The sequence below is a fragment of the Pseudoliparis swirei genome, chromosome 2 (genome assembly GCF_029220125.1).
Source record: "Pseudoliparis swirei isolate HS2019 ecotype Mariana Trench chromosome 2, NWPU_hadal_v1, whole genome shotgun sequence".
NCBI classification, from domain to species: Eukaryota; Metazoa; Chordata; class Actinopteri; order Perciformes; family Liparidae; genus Pseudoliparis; species Pseudoliparis swirei.
Genome location: NC_079389.1, coordinates 20,314,076 through 20,335,586, shown reverse-complemented (window position 1 = coordinate 20,335,586; position 21,511 = coordinate 20,314,076). Strand labels below are relative to the sequence as shown.

At 42.9% G+C, this 21,511-nt stretch overlaps 3 protein-coding genes across 4 annotated transcripts in view; all 3 read left to right on the top strand.

Moving 5' to 3' along the window:
• The first annotated feature begins 2,683 nt into the window (after nt 1-2,683).
• On the top strand, nt 2,684-3,619 carry LOC130202470 (olfactory receptor 11H6-like). Its single transcript, XM_056428043.1, has one exon. The coding sequence runs from the start codon at nt 2,687-2,689 to the stop codon at nt 3,617-3,619; it is 933 nt and encodes a 310-aa protein (XP_056284018.1). The 5' UTR covers nt 2,684-2,686.
• Nucleotides 3,620-7,953: 4,334 nt separating this feature from the next.
• LOC130202466 (olfactory receptor 52D1-like) lies at nt 7,954-11,305 on the top strand. The gene is made up of 5 exons (XM_056428029.1): nt 7,954-7,999; nt 10,302-10,683; nt 10,827-10,837; nt 11,016-11,129; nt 11,247-11,305. The coding sequence occupies exons 1-5, from the start codon at nt 7,954-7,956 to the stop codon at nt 11,303-11,305; spliced, it is 612 nt and encodes a 203-aa protein (XP_056284004.1).
• A 2,941-nt stretch (nt 11,306-14,246) lies between these two features.
• Nucleotides 14,247-21,511, top strand: part of adarb1b (adenosine deaminase RNA specific B1b) — a 119,388-nt gene continuing 112,123 nt past the window's right edge. For both annotated transcript variants that reach the window (XM_056430541.1, XM_056430519.1), the window contains exon 1: nt 14,247-14,424. The gene's annotated coding sequence lies outside the window, so the exon portion shown is untranslated. The remainder of the gene's footprint in view (nt 14,425-21,511) is intronic.

Genomic DNA, 21,511 nt, shown 5'->3' with positions numbered 1-21,511 from the left:
TTGCATCCTGGGCGGAGGCGCTTGGTCTGGAGAAACAGCCAGAATGCCCACTGCTATTGACGAGCCCCTTCTTTTGGGCGAACTGGATAGAGGGCGCAAAAATGACCAGACTGGCCACAGTAAAGGCACTCACCCTCCCTCATTCTGCGGCGACGACGTTCCGCGGGAGAAAGATAAGCTTGACCTAACTGCATAGGTTCCACAGGGGGGGGGGGGGGGACAGGAGTAGATGATGGAGGCACAGAGGATGGTTGCGCTTCCCATGTGACCAAAGGTGGTGATGGGCAGGAACTAGCTAACTGCCTGGGATGGACAGTCCTCTCTCTGCGTTTCTCCCGCAGGCGATTATCTCGCCGGATAGCTATGGAAACCAATGAGTCAAAGTTAACAGGTTCATCAAGAAAAGCCAGTTCCTCCTTTATTTGATCATTCAAAGTTACCCCACTAAGTGCCTCATAATTCCATTTAGAATCCGCTTTCAGCGTTCTAAACTCCAGCGAGTAGTCAGCGACACTTCTGGGTCCCTGACGTAGATGGACTATCCGTGCTACAGAATTCCCAACATGATCTAGCAACTGCCTGATTAGCATCGAAGACTTCTGCCCAAACTAATGCCCTTCCTCTCAACAGCCCCTAAGTATAATGCACCTTGGAAATGTCTGAGGGACAGGTCAACGACCAATGGCTGAAAACCAAGGAACACTGGAGGAGTAAACCTCTGCATTTACCCTGGTCTCAAGACTAGGTTTCCGGGTCCGAATTGTCGGACTCTGAGCGACAGAGGCAATGGGGAAGAAGCTGGAGGAAGCTTCTGGCTGGGCTGTGCGGTAAGTTGAGCGGTTAACCGAGTCACCTGATCAGATAATGAGCAATTTGGGTTTCCATTGTCTGTCTGTTTCCAAAGAGGGTCTGGAGATACTGCTGATGTTATACAAGTAGAGCTCCTTGGCTTGAAAGAGCCCTCTGGAAGGTGGACTCCTGATTCTGTTCTGCTGGGTCCACGTGGCCAGATCGTTCTGTCATGTTGTTTGTGGAGCCAGACCCAAGAGATGGTTTTATAGCATTTATTAGAAAAGAACCAAGGGCTGGAATCTGGTGAGCGGGCTGGAGAACGGATCGGCAGACTGGAGGAATGGTCAGCAGACGGGAGCAGGCTGAACAAAAAGAGGTTAACGAGTGTTCGAGCCGTAGCATTAGTTCCTGGTTGAGAACTGACAATCTGGCAAGGAATGAGTGCAGGGCTGGAGAATATCAAGCCTGGAGCTTGATTGGGGAATAACTTCCAGCTGCACCGGTGAATTAGTGGGAGGAGCACAGCCCAGACCATGACAAACATTGCAGAGTTTTAAAGTTCAGTATTTGTAGTTTCCTTTTATTTCCAGGAGAGTTAAAGAAAACTAAATTGTACTGGGGAGGGGAACGATCCCTACTTCGTGGTAATGACCGCCAATGTTGGGAAACAATGATATCATCAGAAATGCAGCCCAGTTTTTAACCGCTGCAACGACTAATGCTATGATGTCAGGTGAAAGTCTGAAGTAGCACTGTCTTTTAAATCACCATTACCCCATACACATTTTAGGACAGCAGGCTTGGATTAGTTGAGGTCCACTATATATCTGTCATGTCTTTAGGCCAAGAATGTATGACACTATGATCATCAAATATGCCTTTATTATAACACTATTCAAATAGCCTTTGTGGTTGCAGAGCTACACCCTTTTTAGTTTGGGTATGTTATTTCGAGCAGAAACTTCACAAATCGGGTGGTTTTCAAAAGGTTAAGGAGAAGAGACAGAATTTGTGTGAGGTCACCAAAATAAAACCTTGGTCTCAGGGTTCAGGTCTAAAACTCTGCATTATCAAGCAGATTTAGTCAGGTCGGGTCTGAAAGTCAGATCAAATTCTGGTCTCGTTTTTAGTCCTGTGCAAGATCCTATTTTGGACACAGCAACAGCAAGCTACAAAAAAAAGTGGACACTTTAGCATTCCTATTACCTCACTGTTACAATAGATTGCAAAGACATGCATATGCAGACATGGTTGAAGTTACTGTTTGTTTATATGCGTGTGTTCTAACTCCTGAATGCCAATGGAAAAAGCGGTTTTATTGTGAATGCTAAAACCTGAGGAACCCACCATCTGAACTCCAGATTGACTGTAATAATTACCTTCGCATTGAAAATGCGGAAGGTAATGTTTTGATCGCTGTGTATTTATTTATTTATTTATTTGTATGCGTGTTACTCGCATAACTAAAAAAGTATTAAACCGAATCGCATGAAATTTAGTGGAGTGATTGGTTATTATCCGGGGACCATTTGAGTAGATTTTGGGATCGATCGGGTCAAAGGTCAAGGTTAAGGTCATGTAAAGGTCAAAATCTTCTTTTTACCATAGCGCGGTCAATTTTTATCCAATTGGCATGCAACTAATGCCAAAATGTTCATAAATAAAAAAATATTCCAATTACAATGTTCCTTTAGGTTTAATGCATCGCTCACACAGTAGATTGCAGCACACTAAAACAAGGAGGAAACTTGTTACTGAACGTTGGTTGGCTGGTTTGAATTCCCAAAGCTCATGTGTGGCTGTAGTAAGACATGATAATAACTGGAAGATGAAGGAGCAAACACTGGGTTGGGATGGACGTGCGTAACACAGGGCTAAAAGCAATGTTCTAACCATGATGCATAATGTTTCTCAAGTAAGGTTGTTTTTTCTTTCAGGTTTCAATGAAACAATGAATTACAAAGTTGCTCTCTTCTCTCTAACCTTACTGTATTACAGTTTCATTGTGCTGGTAAATGTTGCTCTTATTGTGACCATCATCTTGGATAAGAACATGCATGAACCAATGTATATTCTCTTGTGCACTTTCTGCATGAATGGACTTTATGGGACAACAGGTTTCTACCCCAAGATGCTCTGGGATCTGCTGTCTCCCGTTAATGTAATCTCTTATTCTGAATGCCTTTTTCAGGCTTTAGTGATGTACTCGTCTGCCTGCTGTGATCTTTCTATCCTCTCAGCCATGGCGTATGACAGATATGTGGCTATCTGTCGCCCCCTGGAGTACCACTCTATTATGTCAAAGCAGAGAGTGTTACTGTTAGTCTGTTTCTCCTGGTTAACACCTTTTTGCATTTCTGCCATAAATATTATTCTTACATCCAGATTGAAGCTATGCAGCCCATATATTGACAGACTTTTTTGTATGAACTGGGTTATTGTGAAACTTGCTTGTTTCCCAACTCAGACTAATGTTAATACCATAGTTGGATACATAACAATAATGATTTACATGTTTCATGGTGTATTCATAGTTTGGTCCTACATGTATGTCATCAAAACGTGTGTAAATTCTTTGGAAAACAGAGCAAAGTTCATGCAGACATGTGTGCCACATTTAACTTCATTGCTCATTTTTCTTGTGACTGTACTTTTTGGTGTCTTTAATACGCGGTTTGGTTCAACGCTCCCTCCAACCATTCAACACATTATTGCAATAGAACTTATCACCATATCTTCCATTATGAATCCTCTCTTTTATGGCTTCAAATTGACCTTAATTCGCAACAGAATTATAGGGATTATTACTTTTCGAATTAAACGATGAATGCCCTCATATCATTTCTGTATTTTTAATTGTTATCCTTTGAAATATGAACTTTGCATATTGGATACTTCTTTTTGCATATTCACATGTTCTTTCTTTAGATAAAAGATTTATGTAAATATATAACCTGAAACTTTTCATAATATTTTAAGGACACTTGTAAGTGTGCAAAGGTCAAAAGACAGATATACCAAAGAAGAAAGAACATGTATATGGATTATAATACTCGGCCTTTTAAACATAAACAGGTGAAATTGCTGTCTTGAAAACAAAAAGAAAGATGTATATGACATTAAGACGAAAGGCAGAGGAGTAACCTGTATCTTACTTGGGCTGCATGATCACCTTATCTGCTGATATCTAATTGTTACATCTATAGTTTTATATTATGTGTGTGCTTATATGATGATTCTTGGATAATCAGATATCTGTTTGTACTAAATATCTTAAGCTCGGTGGCTCTCACGAGGAAACGTGTCATCACATCTTTGAGCTCAGAGACACTAAATATCCGTCATATGCATGACATGTGTCATACACAATACAATGAAAATTGTACACATATTATCCATGCACATTATTCTGCAAATAGGAGGTTTATTTTATTTTATCTTTGTAATGTTACACATGTATATACTTTTGAGTTATGAATTATAATTATTAAGTTTGCTGATGAATAATTTCTGATGAAATTGGCCTATCCCAGTGACATATTTGGAACTGAATGAATGAAGTCTTCCTCTTCAAGGCAGAGAGCAGCAGCTGCAGACTAGATCAGGTTTCACTGAAGCTGATGTGTGGGACAGGAGACTCGATCAAGGGAATATTGATTCCTTTGTTAATCTGAGTGAATTTGAAGTAATACTGATACAACTTGATGGCTCACACATATCTGCGCTCATTTATTTTTTTCACGTTATTTTTTTGAAAAGATAGTGAGTGTAAAACTCTATTATTGCCAAATATTGTAAATTGTTTTGTTCACAGGTTGCACTTATTGTTATTATCTTGAAAATATATCCAGTGCAAAACGTGTTAATTGCAGCCACAATAAACTATTTGCCAAACATTATTTTTGTTCAATGGAGCAATCTGGTTTTATTAAAAGTGATTGCAATTTTCTTTATTCTATTATTTGAAGAAGTACAGATGGAGTAACACAAAGTTGTTATATAAATACAAATTATGATGCAATGCTGGTGGCCAGTAAAAAGTCTATCACCAGAAAATGGTTATTACCAGAATGTCCTCCAATTACATCATGGAGAGACATTGTAACAGAGATCTACAGCAGGGCTATTCAACTTCAGTAGCAAGTGGGCCAAATAAGAAAATCACGGGGGGTGTGAGGGCCGCACAGAATATTGATCAAATAATGGCTAAAAATTAAAAACAGTTATGTATATTTCCACAGGTAAACAGTCACACACGAAAATGCGTCGGTATTGTGTGGCAAAAGTGTTGCGAACAAGCATCACTATAAACATGTTTCAAAGTGTAAATATCCGCTCAAGGTAACCAGTTGTTTCAGATCCCTTCAACCAAACTGTTCCCATGAAAACATAAGAAATGTGACTTAATGGATCAATATAATAATATACACTTTTACTAAACCCCAAGGGGAAATTAGTTCTCTGCATTTAACCCATCCTCAGTTATTAAGGAGCAGTGGGCTGCGGTGAAGCGCCCGGGAAGCAACTGGGGGTTCAGTGCCTTGCTCAAGGACACTTCAACTTGCAACTAATGGGGAGAGCGGGGATCGAACACACAACCTTGCGGTTGAAGGACGGCCCTCTTACCCCACTGAGCTACAGCCGCCAATATATAAATGACTTGGGATAAAACTAATATCTGGTGGTGCAGCGCACCGACTGCGCGTCTTTTAGTGCAGACTCCTTTTGCGTGAAAGGGATCGAAACCAGGTCGGGCGATCTTTTTATTTTTATTTTTTCGAAAATGTATTTCTTCATACGTGGCTGTGATGCACTGCTCACTTATACAATCGTAATCGCCCAAATGGATATGAACGGTGGCTTGAAGATCTCCAGCAATATGTTTGTGAATGTGTGACGAATCTGGTGAGCGAGACAGAGCCCCGCTGCAGATGTGAAGAGAACACAACGCACGCGCAGGGAAACCAGTAGGTCTGAAAACCAGTAGGGGTGTAACAACGGCAACCAACACGGGTGCGTAACATAAAGATGTAACCATACAGGTTTGGTTGAGGCAACAGTGAAACTCAATGGCTCTGGGTTAGATGTCTCAATGTATAAAAGAGGCGTGTCCGTCAGTTTTATTTTTTCTTACCAAGCTATACTGATTTGCAGGCAGTCTTGCGGGCCATAGTTAAACTCAAACGGGCCGTATCCGGCCCGCGGGCCGCTAGTTGAATAGGCCTGATCTACAGAATGGAGCAGATTACAGCCCATGTTAACCAAAGAATGGAAACATTTCTTAAGCACTGGCAAAAGTGGTGCAACTATGTCACAGATAAATGGCCTGACTGTATTTCTTTACTCTATAGAAAATGATTTCTCCCTGCCTTATTTATTTATAGTTTTGTTACTATGGTATTGTTTTTGTTTCTTTATTTGCATATGTGTTTATTTTTTTGTTTTTTACTTCTCTTTATACAAAGAATCTGAAAAATGTCAATATGTGTATGTGAGATTCTGATCACTAATAAAATATAAATGTAAATTTTTTTTTTTTTAAACAAATAATAAAATTAATACAAATTCAGTATGGACCATGTGGTTAAAATAGTGTTGGGGCACGAACATCTTTCTTCCCCCAAAGTGGGGCGCGATAGTAAAAGTTTGAGAACCTCTGCTGTCGGTGATAATAGGTCAGGATGACGTCACGACATGTGGGTGCTTGGAGAGCTGCACGTCGTTTTTTGGGTTTCAACGTGTGTTGACTGTAGAGGACTCCCGCTGTGATTGCAATCCGCATGCAAGCTTGTACCGTGTACCGTTGCCGTCCCGGCCGGGCCCAGTACCCCGTGTCCCGTCGCCGCCCCGGCCGGCTCCAGACCCTGGTCACCCAGAGCACCCCTCTCCGGTGCCCGGTCCCCCAGCTCTGCTGCACCTTATCCCTTTAGTATTTAAACCAGGGGTCTCAAACTCGCAGGCCAATATGTTGTGACCAGTGGCGGTGCGTCCATAGAGGGCGCTAGGGTGCCGCCCCTCTTACAATTTTGAGATGAAAAAAAAAAGAAGATGAAAAAAAATATATATATCCTGTCAAAAAACATTATATACCAAATCATTTAAACAGTAAATATACTGTGTTGACGCGCTAAATGTGTGTGGGAGACCGTCAGCCTGTCAACAACCACTTAAGTTAAATGTGACATAAAGAATATATCGCCACTCATCATCACGGAGAGAAGCCCCTCCCCATTTTCGGGGCTCCGGCCAAACGTGTGTGTGCGGCAGCGAGCAAACATTTCACGGTCGTTTCGGCAAGGACGGCTTCTCATTGGCGGTCTTGGCGGATGAAACGTGAATCTTGAGGCACAAAAATGTGTGCCCTGGCCAATGACATTGTTTCTTATTTCACGTGACTGGACTATTCGGCAGATCAGAGACCGGTATCATTCCCTCAGCCCAGAGAGCTCCACGGAGCTACAGGAGCAGGTTGCTAACGGAGCTGGTTAGCTGGAGCTCAGTGAGTAATGCTGTTTAGTTTCCCCTGTCTGTTGTTCCAAAGTCCTGGGACTGAAACTCTCTGGACTACAACGGGGTGAGGGATCTAAAGAGCTTCAGACAAGTGTAAAGCACGAATCTTGCCGCAGTTATCTAGCTAAGAGCATGGAGCTAACTCGCTAACGGCATGAAGCTAACCCTGTTTGCAGAGCAGAGCAGCAGAAGGAGACCGAACTGGCATCGAAAACACAACGAAGAAGTTCTGAAAAACAGACACATTCCCTCCAGAATAATGGAGGCTGGTTACAGACATGATTGACTTTAACCAGAGAGTTATGGAGAAGTTTGCCAACTTTAAAGAGAGGACGACTTTTTCCATGCCCGTTCCACATCTGTTCCATCTGCTCTGAACCTCTTTCATGTGAGGGTGAAACTCTTTTATTTTGCAAACCTCTAAAACCCAACCCAATGTTCCTTAAAGCTGCTCTGAACCTCTCATGCCCAAAGTCACAGTGTGTTGATAGTTGTTATTGGACGGAGTTGAGCACGGTGTTTTCTTGAAATAAAGCTTTGTTTTTTACAATATTCTACTCAAAACATTTTCTTCTCATTGTTGAGTGCTATTTAAACCGCGTCGCCCAACTGCCCCCCCCCCCCCCCCCCAGATGTGATCCCAGATGGCTCATGGACGTCACAAAGGAGCTGAATGTACTCAACAAGAAGCTTCAAGGTCAGGGCAGCTTGTCAGTGCTACTATGACAACTTCAGAGCATTTTCCACACAACATGTGTTATGAAAAGCCCTCTCAGACAAACCTTTGCTATTTTCCAGCATGCAAGGCACTAAAAATAATAATATATTCCTTATTGATCACTCTGGTAAATTCCTCCCTGCATTTGACCCATCCTTAGGATCGAACCAGGTACCTTGCGATTCTGGGCTTCACATGGAGCTCATGGACTTGCAGAGCAACTCTAAGTGGAAAAGCTGACAAACTTAGACTATTTTTTTGAGAATTGCTGGAGAACCGTTCTTGTTCTGAAGAACCGGAACCGCTCATGTTCTGAAGAACCGTTCATGTTCTGAATGGTTATTAATAAAGATTGAGAAGATTGGATCACTTATTTTTAACACTTAATGCGGCCCAGCCTCACCCAGACTCTACCTCCAGCGGGCCCCAAGTAAATTGAGTTTGAGACCACTGATTTAAACCCAAATCTCACACACACACACACTCACTAAAATGTCCTGATTCACACTCCATACCAGTTGGTGGCAGTAATGCACCAACAAGTTGTTTTTCAACTGCCAATGAAAAAAGAAGACACACACTCACTGCCAGATTGTTCTCCGCATTATGCCAGACTTTCCTGCTTTTACCCTTCGACTGGTTTCCTGTTGCTGACCCGGTAAACCGCGAAAGCCTTCTGTCCCCGACCACGAGAAAAGCCTCAGTTTCCTCTGGTTTCTCCTTTTCCCCTGACGGCCTAGCGATGCACCAAGTAGGTTTCTCCAAATGCACAGATCCAAGACGGTTTGCCTGTTGTAATCTCTGTCTGGAATAAAGCTTTGCTCAACGATTCCCAGTGTCTGTCGTTCTGCTTCTGGATCCTTACCGCACCACTTCTACGGGCTGTGCTCGGTTGGATTGTGTGGACAGGTTGGTTTTCTGTGGGCCTCTTCACAGAAGGAGCCGGTATGGTGGAATGGACGTCTAAGTTATTGCAAACCATCAATGTGCCTTGGTAGAAGACCGGTATCTCTCCTATACACACCTTTGAGGAGAGGGTTGAAGGTTGTTGGCTAGGTGGTGGCTTATTTCGGGGTGATTGTTGGCTAGGTGGTGGTTGATTTCGGGGTGATGGATAGTAGAGGAGGGCTGCACAATAGTGTAGTGGCTAGCACTGTCGCCTCACAGCCAGAGGACCCCGGGTTCAGATTTCGGTCTGGATGGTCCTTTGTGGAATTTGCATGTTCTCTCTATGGTGGGTTTCCTCCGGGTTCTCCAGCTTCCTCCCACAGTCCAAAGACATGCAGGTTAAGGTTAATTGCACTTTAAATTGCCCGTAGGTGTGAATGTGAGCGTTAATTGTTGTCGGTCTGTATATGTGCACTGAGATGCACTGGTGACATGTCCAGGGTCAACACCGCATTCACCCAATGTCAAGCTGGGATCAGCGATAGCGCCCCGCGACCCTAAATTGGATAAGCGATTCGGATAATGGAATGGATGGTGGGGGACTAGATGCCGCCTGTGGTATACGGATGAGCTGAGATAAAAGGCCCTGAGGGAAGCTTGCGTATGGGGGACAAATGGGATGGGGCGCCACAAGGCTCGCAAATCAGGGAAGTTCAAGCTGCAAAAATTCAAAGATATAACTTAGTATGTTTCCTAATTGGACGGTTGTAAGTGACCATGCAGGAGCTAGTTTGCTTAAACAGCTAGCAAAGGTTCTGCTGTAGTGAGATTACAAGGTGAGGTGCAAATGGATTGAGGAAAGACGAAATCTTTGAATCGAGTGAAACGTGACAAAAATATAAACTCGTTCTCAGGGTTGAGGTCGCAAGTTATGCGTATCAGTTCACGTCTACAGTGTCTCTGTGCGAGGGGGTACCACCAGCAGTAACATGCACCTGTTACAGCAGGTGTTCTATCTCCTGACTGCTTATCAAAATGGCTGTTTTCAGATGAATTTCAAAACCTGAGGAACCTCCCATGGCGACTTCATGAAAATATGTTTATCATAAATAATTAAATGACAAATTATTTCCATTTGCAAAGACCCTTCAGGTTTTCTGCATTCTCAAAAAGTAGTTTGCAACATGCTGAAACAAGGAGGACACTTTTCCGAACATTGATTGGCTGGTTTGAAATCCCAAAGCTCATGTGTGGCTGTAGTAAGAGACGATATTATTGACTGTAAGGCGAGGGAGTAAACACTGTGTTACGGACGTGCATAACACAGGGGATACGAGCATCTTTCTAACCATGATGCATAACTCTACTCATGTAAGGTTTTTCTTCCTTTCAGGTTTAAATGAAACCAATAACTACAGATTTGTTCTCTTCTCTCTCACTTTACTGTGTTACTGTTTCATTGTGCTGGGAAATGTTGCTCTTATTGTGACCATCATCTTGGATAAGAACATGCATGAACCAATGTATATTCTCTTGTGCACTTTCTGCATGAATGGACTTTATGGGACAACAGGTTTCTACCCCAAGATGCTCTGGGATCTGCTGTCTCCCGTTCATGGAATCTCATATTACGGATGCCTTGTTCAGTCTTTTGTGATATTATCATTTATCTGCTGTGATCTTTCTATTCTCTCAGTCATGGCGTATGACAGATATGTGGCTATCTGTCGACCCCTGGAGTACCACTCTATTATGTCAAAGCAGAGAGTGTTACTGTTAGTCTGTTTCTCCTGGTTGACACCCTTTTGTATTGTAAGTATAAATATAATTATAACATCTAGATTGAAGCTATGCAGCCCATATATTGAAAGACTTTTTTGTATGAACTGGGTTATTGTGAAACTTGCTTGTTTTCCAGCCGAGACATATGTTAACAGCATAGTTGCATACATGACAATCATGATTTATGTACTTCATGGTTTATTCATAGTTTGGTCCTACATGTATGTCATCAAAACGTGTGTCAATTCTTTAGAAAGCAGAGCAAAGTTCATGCAGACATGTGTGCCACATTTAACCTCTTTGCTCACTCTTCTTGTGACGTTAGTGTTTGATTTCTTCAATATGCGGTTTGGTTCAAACAATTTGCCTCAATCACTTCAACATTTTGTGGCAATAGAATATCTTGTCCTCCCTCCCATAATAAATCCTCTAATCTATGGTTTTAAATTGACCAAAATTCGGAACAAAATTCTGGGTGGTATTTCTTTTAACATTAAACTACTTCGGCGATAAACTCTATGGCCGATAATAATCCATTGTTTATGAATAGATGAAGTTTTACGCAATAAAAAGATGCAAAGCCTTACATTTAAAAAAAGTATGCCGTTCATGTAATCCCTTATTCTGGATGCCTTATTCAGGCTTTTACTCATTTGTCTGCAGTGATCTCTGCATTCTTGCAATTATGGCAAATGACATAAGTAGCTATATGTTGACCCCTGGTGTACATGAGTATGAATTATGTATGAATTGTTCATGAATTGAGTTATTATAAAACTTCCCAGCTGAGAAGACTATTGTCAACAACATAGTTTCATACGTAACAATAATGTACTTACTTCATGTTTTTTTCCATAGTTTGGTCCAACGTGTATGTCATCAAAACTTGTGTTAATTCTTTTTTTGTTGTTTTTTTTGTTTATATACTTTGTTTATATATATATATATACTTTTTATTCAGTCTGTACATATATTCTACTGTTTTTAATGCTTATTATATTCTACTGATGTTTTCTTTTTTAATGCTTATTATATTACTTGTTTCTATTTTATTATTCGTTTATCAGTGAGCTATACTACTGTGATCCTGTAATTTCCCCACTGAGGGACTAATAAAGGAATATCTTATCTTATCTTATCTTATCTTAGAAAACAGAGCAAAGTTCATGCAGATGTGTGCCCCAGTTAACTTGCATGCTCAATTTCCTTGTGACTGTACTTTTTTGTGTCTTTAATATGTGGTTTGGTTCAAAGTTCCCTCCAACTATTCAAAATGTTATTGCAAAATAACTTATACCTCCCATTATGAATCCCCTCGTTTATGGTTCCAAGTTTACCTTAATTTGCAACAGAATTCTAGGTGGAATTACTTTTAAAATGAAATGAGGAAACTCAAAAGCATGTAAAAATGAACTTACTTCTTAATGCATATTTACTTGTTCTGCCTTTCGGTCTAGACCAAATGGTCTAGTTAAATTTACCGATTTGTCGGAGATGATCCTTGTAAATGAAATTATTTGCCTTAAATATCTTTTGCTTTTTATTGAAAGCTTTTCGGATGTTCACTTGTCTTTAAGTTTCATTAGAGTGAAGAGTTAAATGTATGTAAATATATAACATGAAACTTTTCATCATATTTTAAGCACACAGCAAAGTGGTTTTGCTTTTGAAACTGTATAGATACAAATTTCAAAAGACAGATATACCAAATTAGAAAGTGTGTAAATAGATTATAATTTTCTGCCTTTCAACCAAGACACAGGTCAACTTGCTATCTGGAACAACACAATATTTATATGACATGAAGGACAAAGACGGAGGAGCAACCTGTACCTTACTTGGGCTGCATGATAACATGCACAGTACATTATTTGCTGATAGCTAGTGGCTAAATGTACAGTTGTCTATTGTGTGTGCATATCTGATGATCCTATTAAAATCTGAGATCTGTGTGCATTTAATATCTTTGCACTTTTCAATAAATGCATTTTATATACTTACTTGCCTGTTTAACTCTTCTTAAATATCATTTCATCAGTGGAACTCATGTCCTAATGAGTGGGACAATAAAAGAATAGAGGAAAGAGCATGTCTACCTTTCAAATCTAAGCTGCTTTTCCTTGTGGACTTTTAAGCTGTTGATCCACTGACGGTGCTCACTCTTCCATGTTGAAATGAATGTTTTGCATTACTTAATCTCAGCACATTTACAAGAAGCAGCTGATTTAAATGTCTACTTCACAAAACATATATAATCATCTGATATATTGTATCTAGATTGTTTACCATAACTAATTTTTATTTTCAAATCAACTTTCAGGGAAAGCATTCAGGAAAAAAACAGGGAGAGAAAATGGCAAGTGCAGTCACCTTTACTTTGAGTGTTTCTGTCAGTCTGTGTATTTAATTAGCAGTAGTATCATCAGATTATATTTTTACCTGTATACAAACACTGTATTAGTATTAAAATGACTGCTAAATAAAAAGGGCGCGAGCAAGGCTTCCAACCATCTCCTGCTTAGGGCCTCTCGACACACAGGGCTGGCCCTGCCACTGGGTGTATACTTTACTCAAGGTGCTGTTAAGCTCTACTGCCACCAAATGGATCTTATCTGAGTTGTAAGAGTAAATTCAAAGTATTTTTATTAAATTTGACCATCTAGTGTGGTACATTCTTTTATAAAGAAGAAGAAAAAAAATAGTTATTGCCATTGCATGACACAAATGATCTGTTGAGTTTAATGCATCACAACTAATAATCGAAAATCTCAAATTTAATCCAAAATCAAATGAAATTGTGGATGATATTGTGCTTGTTTAGTTTGTTGCTAAAGGGATCTGACTTTAATCCTGCCAACTACATTTGTGTGAGTAGAATATATAATGTGAAGGATTTATATATGTCATGTCAAACATGGACTTGTTAATGTGAGTCATGAAGGTGCAAGTCAGTGCAGGTGAAGCAATCAGGAAAGGTTCAAGTGTAGAAATACTTCCCCAAAGTCTCTCACGTCTCCATGTTGAGGCCGAAATACATATGTAATGATAAGCTTCTCATTGAAAATGCGGAAGGTTATGTTTTGATCGCCGTGTATTTATTTATTTATTTGTATGCGTGTTACTCGCATAACACAAAAAGTATTAAACCGAATCGCATGAAATTTGGTGGGATGATTGGTTATTATCCGGGGACCATTTGATTAGATTTTGGGATCAATTGGGTCAAAGGTCAAGGTCATGAAAAGGTCAACATCTTTTGACAAAATGTTCATAATTCAATGCCCAATCTTGTGATATGCGAAGGTATGCGCTCTACCGAGTGCCCATTCTAGTTAATGACATGCAACAGTCATCTTCTAGTTAAATGTTGTACAACCTTGTGGTTTCCATAAAATATATATACGAAGGTAAATGTTTGTTATTTTTTTTTAAAGCCGTGAGTTGAAGTACCACTCCGTAGCGCGTGGCGGCGCTCGTGCACCACCCCCCTTCACCCGCCGCGAGGAAACACCGCGACGAAGGAGAATGCCGACAGCAGCCCGTGAACACTGCAGTACATGCGACCGTACAACAGCCCTCTGTTCATTTGTTCCCCCCTTCTTCTTCTTCTCCTTCTTCTCCTCCTCCAAACGCCAGCGACCACACGGAGGAACACGGCCACCTTTGTTTTGAAGTGGCGGAGAAGAGCGCCAACGTGTCCGAAAACCCCAACTTTCCGTTGCAGCCCTAAAACCGTGAGTATAGGCTCCTGGCGTGTTATTTTCGGGGCTGCGGAGGATGAGGCGACCGGGGGTTGAGCTGATGCGATGTGGGTTCCGGTTGTGTTTATGTAATAATAGTCTGCGCGGACGCAGCTACTCGCTTATCACAATTACACCCGCTGTTCGCTTTAACGCGTCCGCTCGATATTACCCCGCGTGTGTTTGTGTGTGTTTTTGTGTGTGTGTGTGTGCGCGCGCATGTCTGTTTTTCGCAGCGGGGTTTACGGCTGTCGTCTTACCTCGGCTTTGCCCTTTCACCGGTGCCTGCGAAGGTCTAGCCGGGGGGGGGGGGGGGGAGACCGCATCACGTCGCCGCCGATCCGCGGCGAGGATGCGCGGTCATGTGCAAATGCTATGCTAGCTGCGGCAACGCATCGAAGTGCGGATGCAGGGGTGCGCGCACACGTTTGCATAAGCCCCGTTGAATTGGCGAGCAGGTCGAAAGCATTGCGCGACAGGCGGGCTGACGTGCACGCGCACACGCAGTGCGGTGCAAACCTGCACGGTATTTTTGCAAACGCCTCTTCGCTGTCCAGCAAGTGTCGTAACTGGATTATAAGAAGAAGAAATGGAGGGAAAAAAAAGTCATCAACACTGATTGCACTGTTGCTTGGACTCCCTAGCGGCAGATACAAATGTCACTATTATTATTTAATGTTGTTCCTCTATGTCTTTTCAAGTGATGAATCCAGAGGGTGAAGTTCCCCCAGATGCACCCTGACCTGGAAATGATCCAGTGGTTTTTTCTGCATCACGTGGGGGAAGGAGTCAGTCACCTGACACCAGTTTTGAGAGATGGGGGGGGGGGGGGGGGAAGCATGGCGGAAAAGGGGCAAGCTAACCAGCCGGTCACTGAATGGGTGAAAATGTGACGACTCTTTTTGCGATGTCCCGACCCGTGTCTGCGATGCTGCGGGACGTGCTGTCGCAAGTGACGCGGGTACGATTCCGCTCAATGGCTGTAACAGGCGTGTCGTAAAAGCACGGTGGCATATGCAGGCTAGCTGGCCGAGGAGCGTTCATCTCCGTCTCACTACTACTTAGTTAGGCTGACCAGACGTCCTCTTTTCCCCAGACATGTCCTCTTTTTGAGACCTAAAAAATGCGTCCGGCAGGGATTCTAAAAACGTCGGGATTTTGCTTCGTCGGATATTTGTATTTCTCTGGCTCTTTCAAAACTAGTATTTACCCCATACAGGTTTTGGAAATGGTATCTCCCTTACGTTCCACCTTCTTGCGTGAGCTCTGACTGTAGAGAGAACAGTCATTGGTCGACCGATCTCAGGGTTGCCAGATACACGATAATTATCCTCCAAATACGACCATTTTAAGCCTTTGGTACGATACTTCGCCATCTCCAATCCGGCAACACTGAGCACCTTGCCGCCTCCACTAGTTGAATTGTTGTTTGTGCCCCCCCACCCCCCCCGAGACGAAGTGTCCTCTTTTTCACAAACTCAAATCTGGTCACCCTAACTTAGTTGACACTTCGATTGCTAAGAAATTAAGCCAACATGGAAGCACCAAAAACGTCAGTTCATTCAAATGGCCACTAGAGGCCGGTCCAAAAGCAAATCAAACACCAAAGTCGTATTAAGACGTCAAATAGACGTCTACGGCCTGGTTTTGGTCTCTTTTATCTGACTTGCATTTATCAGCAATTGGTTGGCGCTCACTTCATGGTCAGTATACGTAGGGATGCCATACACAGCCTTTACGCCTGTTTGTGGTTGTGTGTTTGGGATTATTTTAGAGGTCACAACAGGTCAATTTATGCATCAACATCAAGTTCAGGAAAGAAAAAAATGGTCTTGCATCGTGATACTGGTGTCATTTTTGGGGCAGCGTACCGCTTGCCGTGCAGACGTTTTGATTATCTGTATCGCCTATTTTTTCTTCTACTTGCGGAGGTTTTAATGCATGCACAGTCTTCGCCTTTCTTCCGCTGACACCATATGTTTCCGGAGGGGAGGAAAAAAAAAAAATCTTCCCTGTGATTGGTGTCACGAAAGCAACCGCACCTCTGGCGTCACACTGGGATACCGGAGGTTGCTGGCTGCAATTAATTCCAAGGCGGATGTACAACTTGATATCTCCACGCTGATGGCGCACCTTGTCTTCCTTTTCCACCGTGGCAGCAACAATTTAAACTTCTCGTGGCCACAGACGATGAATAAATTCTAACCGCTGACCCGTTGCTTAGATGAGAATCTGTCTTTACCTCAACAGGCTTTTTAGACCTTCACATAAATACATAAGGCACCCTCCTGGCCCGTTTCATTCAGTTGTGTATATGATGATGGACCCTATGAGACGGGAAGCCACGGACTCCGGGGAGGAAGCAGAGTTAGTGATGTGCGATGGAGAGAAAAGCCGGAAAGAAGAAGTTCCGTGCTTACACTAGTTGTTTGTTTTCGTGTGTGTGATCCGTTTGGTGTCGTCACCTCCCGGAAGAAAGACGGGGGTTTGCTCTCGAGCCCAGTGGCGTTCCCTCCATCAACTCGCGTGTTCATTTCTTTGTAAACAATGCAGCACACTTTCTTCTTTCTTTCTTTTTGGTTGCAGAAAAACAACGCAACGGAGGAGCGAACGCTTGCCTTCGCTTCAAGAAAGAATCCAGAGTCATTTAATTCACTCGCCGCTGTGCGGGATAAGCAATTTGGCTGATGTGCCGAGTTAAAAGGAGAACTTGAGTTTTCTGTGTGCAAAATCCAGTTGCGATTAGTCGTCGAAAACTAAACACTGTTGTGGGGGGGGGGGGGGGGGGCTGAGCAAATACTGACCACAACACTGTCTTATTCATTGAATGTATTTTAACTCTAAATCTGTCCTTCTGGTCACATGACATCTATTGTTCTGTCCATCCTGGAGAGGGATCCTCCTCTGTTGCTCTCCTGAAGGTTTCTTCCCTTTTTTCCCCCTGAAGGGTTATTTGGGAGTTTTTCCTGATCCGATGTGAGGGTTTGGGGCAGGGATGTCTATGTGTACAGATTGTAAAGCACTCCGAGACTAATTTGTGAAATTGGGCTATACAAATAAACTGAATTGAATTGAACTAAGCCAGAGGGCCGGCTGTACACATGCCGTGTATGCTTGACAAACTGATGCAGAGCTCCACTTGCTGAGGTGACAATCTGCTTAGACCAGGCACTGAGTGTAGCGTTGACCCTGAGTGTGTGTGTGTGTGTGTGTGTGAGAGAGCAAAGTTCACCCAGCGCTGCTGCGTCGTGCCTTCCCAAGAAAGCTGTTTGCAGTTGGGGTGCATCACTGGCTCTGTGGTCGTGGAGAGGCTGCTGCGATACTGCTGCTACCCGTGCTGATGAATTGACTCTTCCCCACACCCCCCCCACTTTTTTATTTTTATTTGTTATGCTCCTGTAACGCATAACTGAAGGTAACCAAAAACGGGAGCCGTGACCTTCGTGCAGCCCCGATGAACACATCGTGGGCGAGGCGCTATGCAGCAAAGGCTGATGGGTAGTGATGAGCAAACACACTTAAAGAGGCTGCCGGAGACTTTAATCCAAGTGTTTTATCTCACATTACACAGATTTAAGCCGACGAAGACCCATGATTGATGACCTTAAAATGACCTCTAAGACTCATAATCAACCTTTCCAGGAAGGGGCACGTTTTCTTTGTCTGTTTGTAACTTCTCTTTCCTTTCTGAGCAACAAGAGCACCGACTTTAGGGTTTGTCGGAATTTAAAAAAACATTTTTTTTTGCCGGACCAAACAACCAAGCACCAAATTTGGGCAAATAGTCCAAAGAGAACCTTCTGGACTGTCCAACACGGCGCCAGAAACAGCTCCTCGAAAACAAGCCGGCCATCTTTTTTTTTGCGCTGGGTTTTCCCGCTCTTTTTGTCTAAAATATTTCCCCGGGGGAAGTCAAACTGACCGAACTCTCTTGAATTCCTACACGCTCGTTATCAGCGGCCACCCGCGTGCCGTTTGCCGCTCCCAGCTGCTCATCCTTCTTTTGCCCTGTGCTTTTCTTTTAGATCTGAGCAAACGTCAGCTCGAATAAAAAAAGGTTTTAAGACGGGACAGGATGCACTCGTAAGGGGGGGCAGGGCGGTCGCTCGTGACCCGTTATCAAGTTTAGAGTTTCAAAAAGTGTCTCTGCTGCCTCTAAACGAGAAGACGCTTATTAGAAGATGCTTATTGTCTTTATGCGGAGGAGACACAGAGGGGTCGCTGACCTCGGTTTGCGTTTGTTCCTTTGCAAAGTAAACTCTTGTCGGACTGAAGGTGGCTCCGAGGTTCGGGCCTCACTCGCGTTTGGGTCCTCGAGCTCCATCGTATTCTGCCGGGTGAGGGCCCCTACATTGGAGTTCAGGTGTGGACGGCATGTGGGCACAATCTGGACCAATCATCTTTTGATGTGAGGGGCTTTATAGAGCGCTTTTGTTTCACTGTGCAGGCCCGTGGGCCGTTTTTTGCACACGGCCCGTGTGAGTATGCGCGCGTTATATATTTTTTATATTTCCCCGCCGGCGTCAACAGGTCAGAGCAGCCAGCAGCGCGACTCAGGGGCGCGTGTGCCGGGTCTCTTCTAGAAACTCAAAGTCGTGCATCATTACCTTCGCATTGCAAATGCGGACGGTCATGTTTTGATTGCTATTTATTTGTATGTGTGCGTGTTTGCGTGTTATTCGCATAATTCAAAAAGTATTAAACCGAATCGCATGAAATTTGGTGGGATGATTGGTTATTATCCGGGGACCATTTGATTAGATTTTGGGATCGATCGGGTGAAAGGTCACGGTCATGAAAAGGTCGAAATCTTCTTTTTACCATAGCGCGGTCAATTTGTATCCAATTGGCATGCAACTAATGCCAACATGTGGCTGCGGCGAAGGTATGCACTCTACCGAGTGCCCGTTCTAGTTTATTTATTTATTCCGCCGCTAATGTGTCGCACGTTCGATGCAAAAATAGCCGTCGACGTGAGCTTCAGACTGAATATTATCATCACACCGGCAGCACGACTGCAGTTTCAATGTCCGCGTCTGTGGGGGTACAGGCGCTGACAATGTTCTCAGTGCGGCGTTTTAGAAAATGCCGCGACTTGCTCGGCTCCCACGAACGATTTGATGGCACATTTTTATTATTTACACGTCGGCGCACTCTTCCTAACAGTCGTAAAAAAACACATAAACGTGATAATTGACATTAAAATGAAACCGTCTGGAACTGACGGCAGCTTCCGCAGGAAGAGGGGATCGCGAGTTACAATTATGTTGTGCCACGCAGTTACGTTTTACACAGACTGATGGAAACTGGCCACTCTCGTAAAAAGTCATAGACCAACTACACGCTATGTACCAGTGTCAACGCCTCGGCACTCGCAGGCAGGGTGGTGTTGGATATCGGTCTCTGAATGTGTGCGTCAAAGCCATGTGCCCACAGTTGTGAACAGGATATTAAAGATGCACATCATCATTTTGTATTAATCTGACACAGTTAGGCAGCCGTGGTTGCCTTGTTATTCATTAGAATAAAACTCTTCCACATAACTGTGATATTCTTCCCTTTTTTTCCCCCTGAAGGGTTATTTGGGAGTTTTTCCTGGTCCGATGTGAGGTTTTGGGGCAGGGATGTCTGTGTACAGATTGTAAAGCACTCCGAGACAAATTTGTAATGTGTGAAATTGGGCTATACAAATAAACTGAATTGAATTGAATAACCACTGAGAAAGTGAAGGGTCAATGGCGTGCATTTATCCATGGTGTATTGCACAGATATAATGACGGCTGGAACACAGAAGCTCGTGGAGATTGTGTTTGACCATCCAACAAAGCAGCGATGTGTGATGTAGTTGTCCGTGCGTACGCGTACACTTCCCTACAGGAATATCGTGTTATAATTTTTTTTAAAAGAAATGGCACCCAGCTTTTTTCATTTTTACCGTTGCATTGAAAATGCGGAAGGTTATGTTTTGATCGCCTTATATTTATTTATTTGTATGCGTGTTATTCGCAAAACAAAAAAAGTTTTAAACCGAATCGCATGAAATTTGGTGGGATGATTGGTTATTATCCGGGGACCAGTTGATTAGATTTTGGGATCAATCGGGTCAAAGGTCAAGATCAAGGTCATGGAAAGGTCAAAATCTTCTTTTTACCATAGCACGGTCAATTTTTATCCAATTGGCATGCAACTAATGCCAAAATGTTCATAATTCAATGCCCAATCTTGTGATATGCGAAGGTTTGCGCTCTACCGAGTGCCCGTTCTAGTTTAAATTTGCATTTCACTTTTTCAGCATCAATTTCAGGTTACGCTTGTTTTGTAGAAAAGGAGAACAACTTTTTGCATTTTTGTAGGGAACTTCATTTTCTGCTATTGTGCCATTTTTCTTTCGGTAGGTGTACCAAAGCAACTCCTTTCTTGCCGTGTTGAGTGCACTTTGCTATTCAGACCAACACGCACAAAAAAAATGATTATTTGTGGAACACATGGAAATCAGACCTTCGTGTTGCACTAAGCCGAGCCGGCGCCGGCTTTCTGCTAAAGCAATCCCGCTCACTATAAAACACAGAATCAAGTAAAGGGGTATTCCACATTGGACTGTATCAGCCTTTTGTGCTCCACGGAATTGTGTTTATCACATAATTTATCAGATAATTCAGTGGAGTGAGGATGGGGAAAGGTAGTTTGATATATTTTTCCAGAAGAAGCAGCGTGACCCGGCTAAGTGGCCAAGACATTCTGGACTTCCCTGAGGGGGAAAGGCCCATCAATGCCGCCCCATCGCCCCCGTCACCCAATTGCATGTAGTATGTACATTTGCGATACACTCCTGATTGCCTAATGTAACACTCTTTGCTTTTGGGGACAACAACAACAGTCTTTTGCTTTGTTGTTGGGTTTTTTTGACGAATGTTGTAACCTCTTTTTTTACTTTCACTAAAAATGTGTGTTCGTCAGAGGAAAAAGGGGAAGGGGCTAATGCACACGCCAGACCAGATTAGCATCAGTGCGTGAATGCAATGGTACAGTCGATGCTGCACACACACACACACACTCGTATTAACAGTACAAAGGGCAGGAC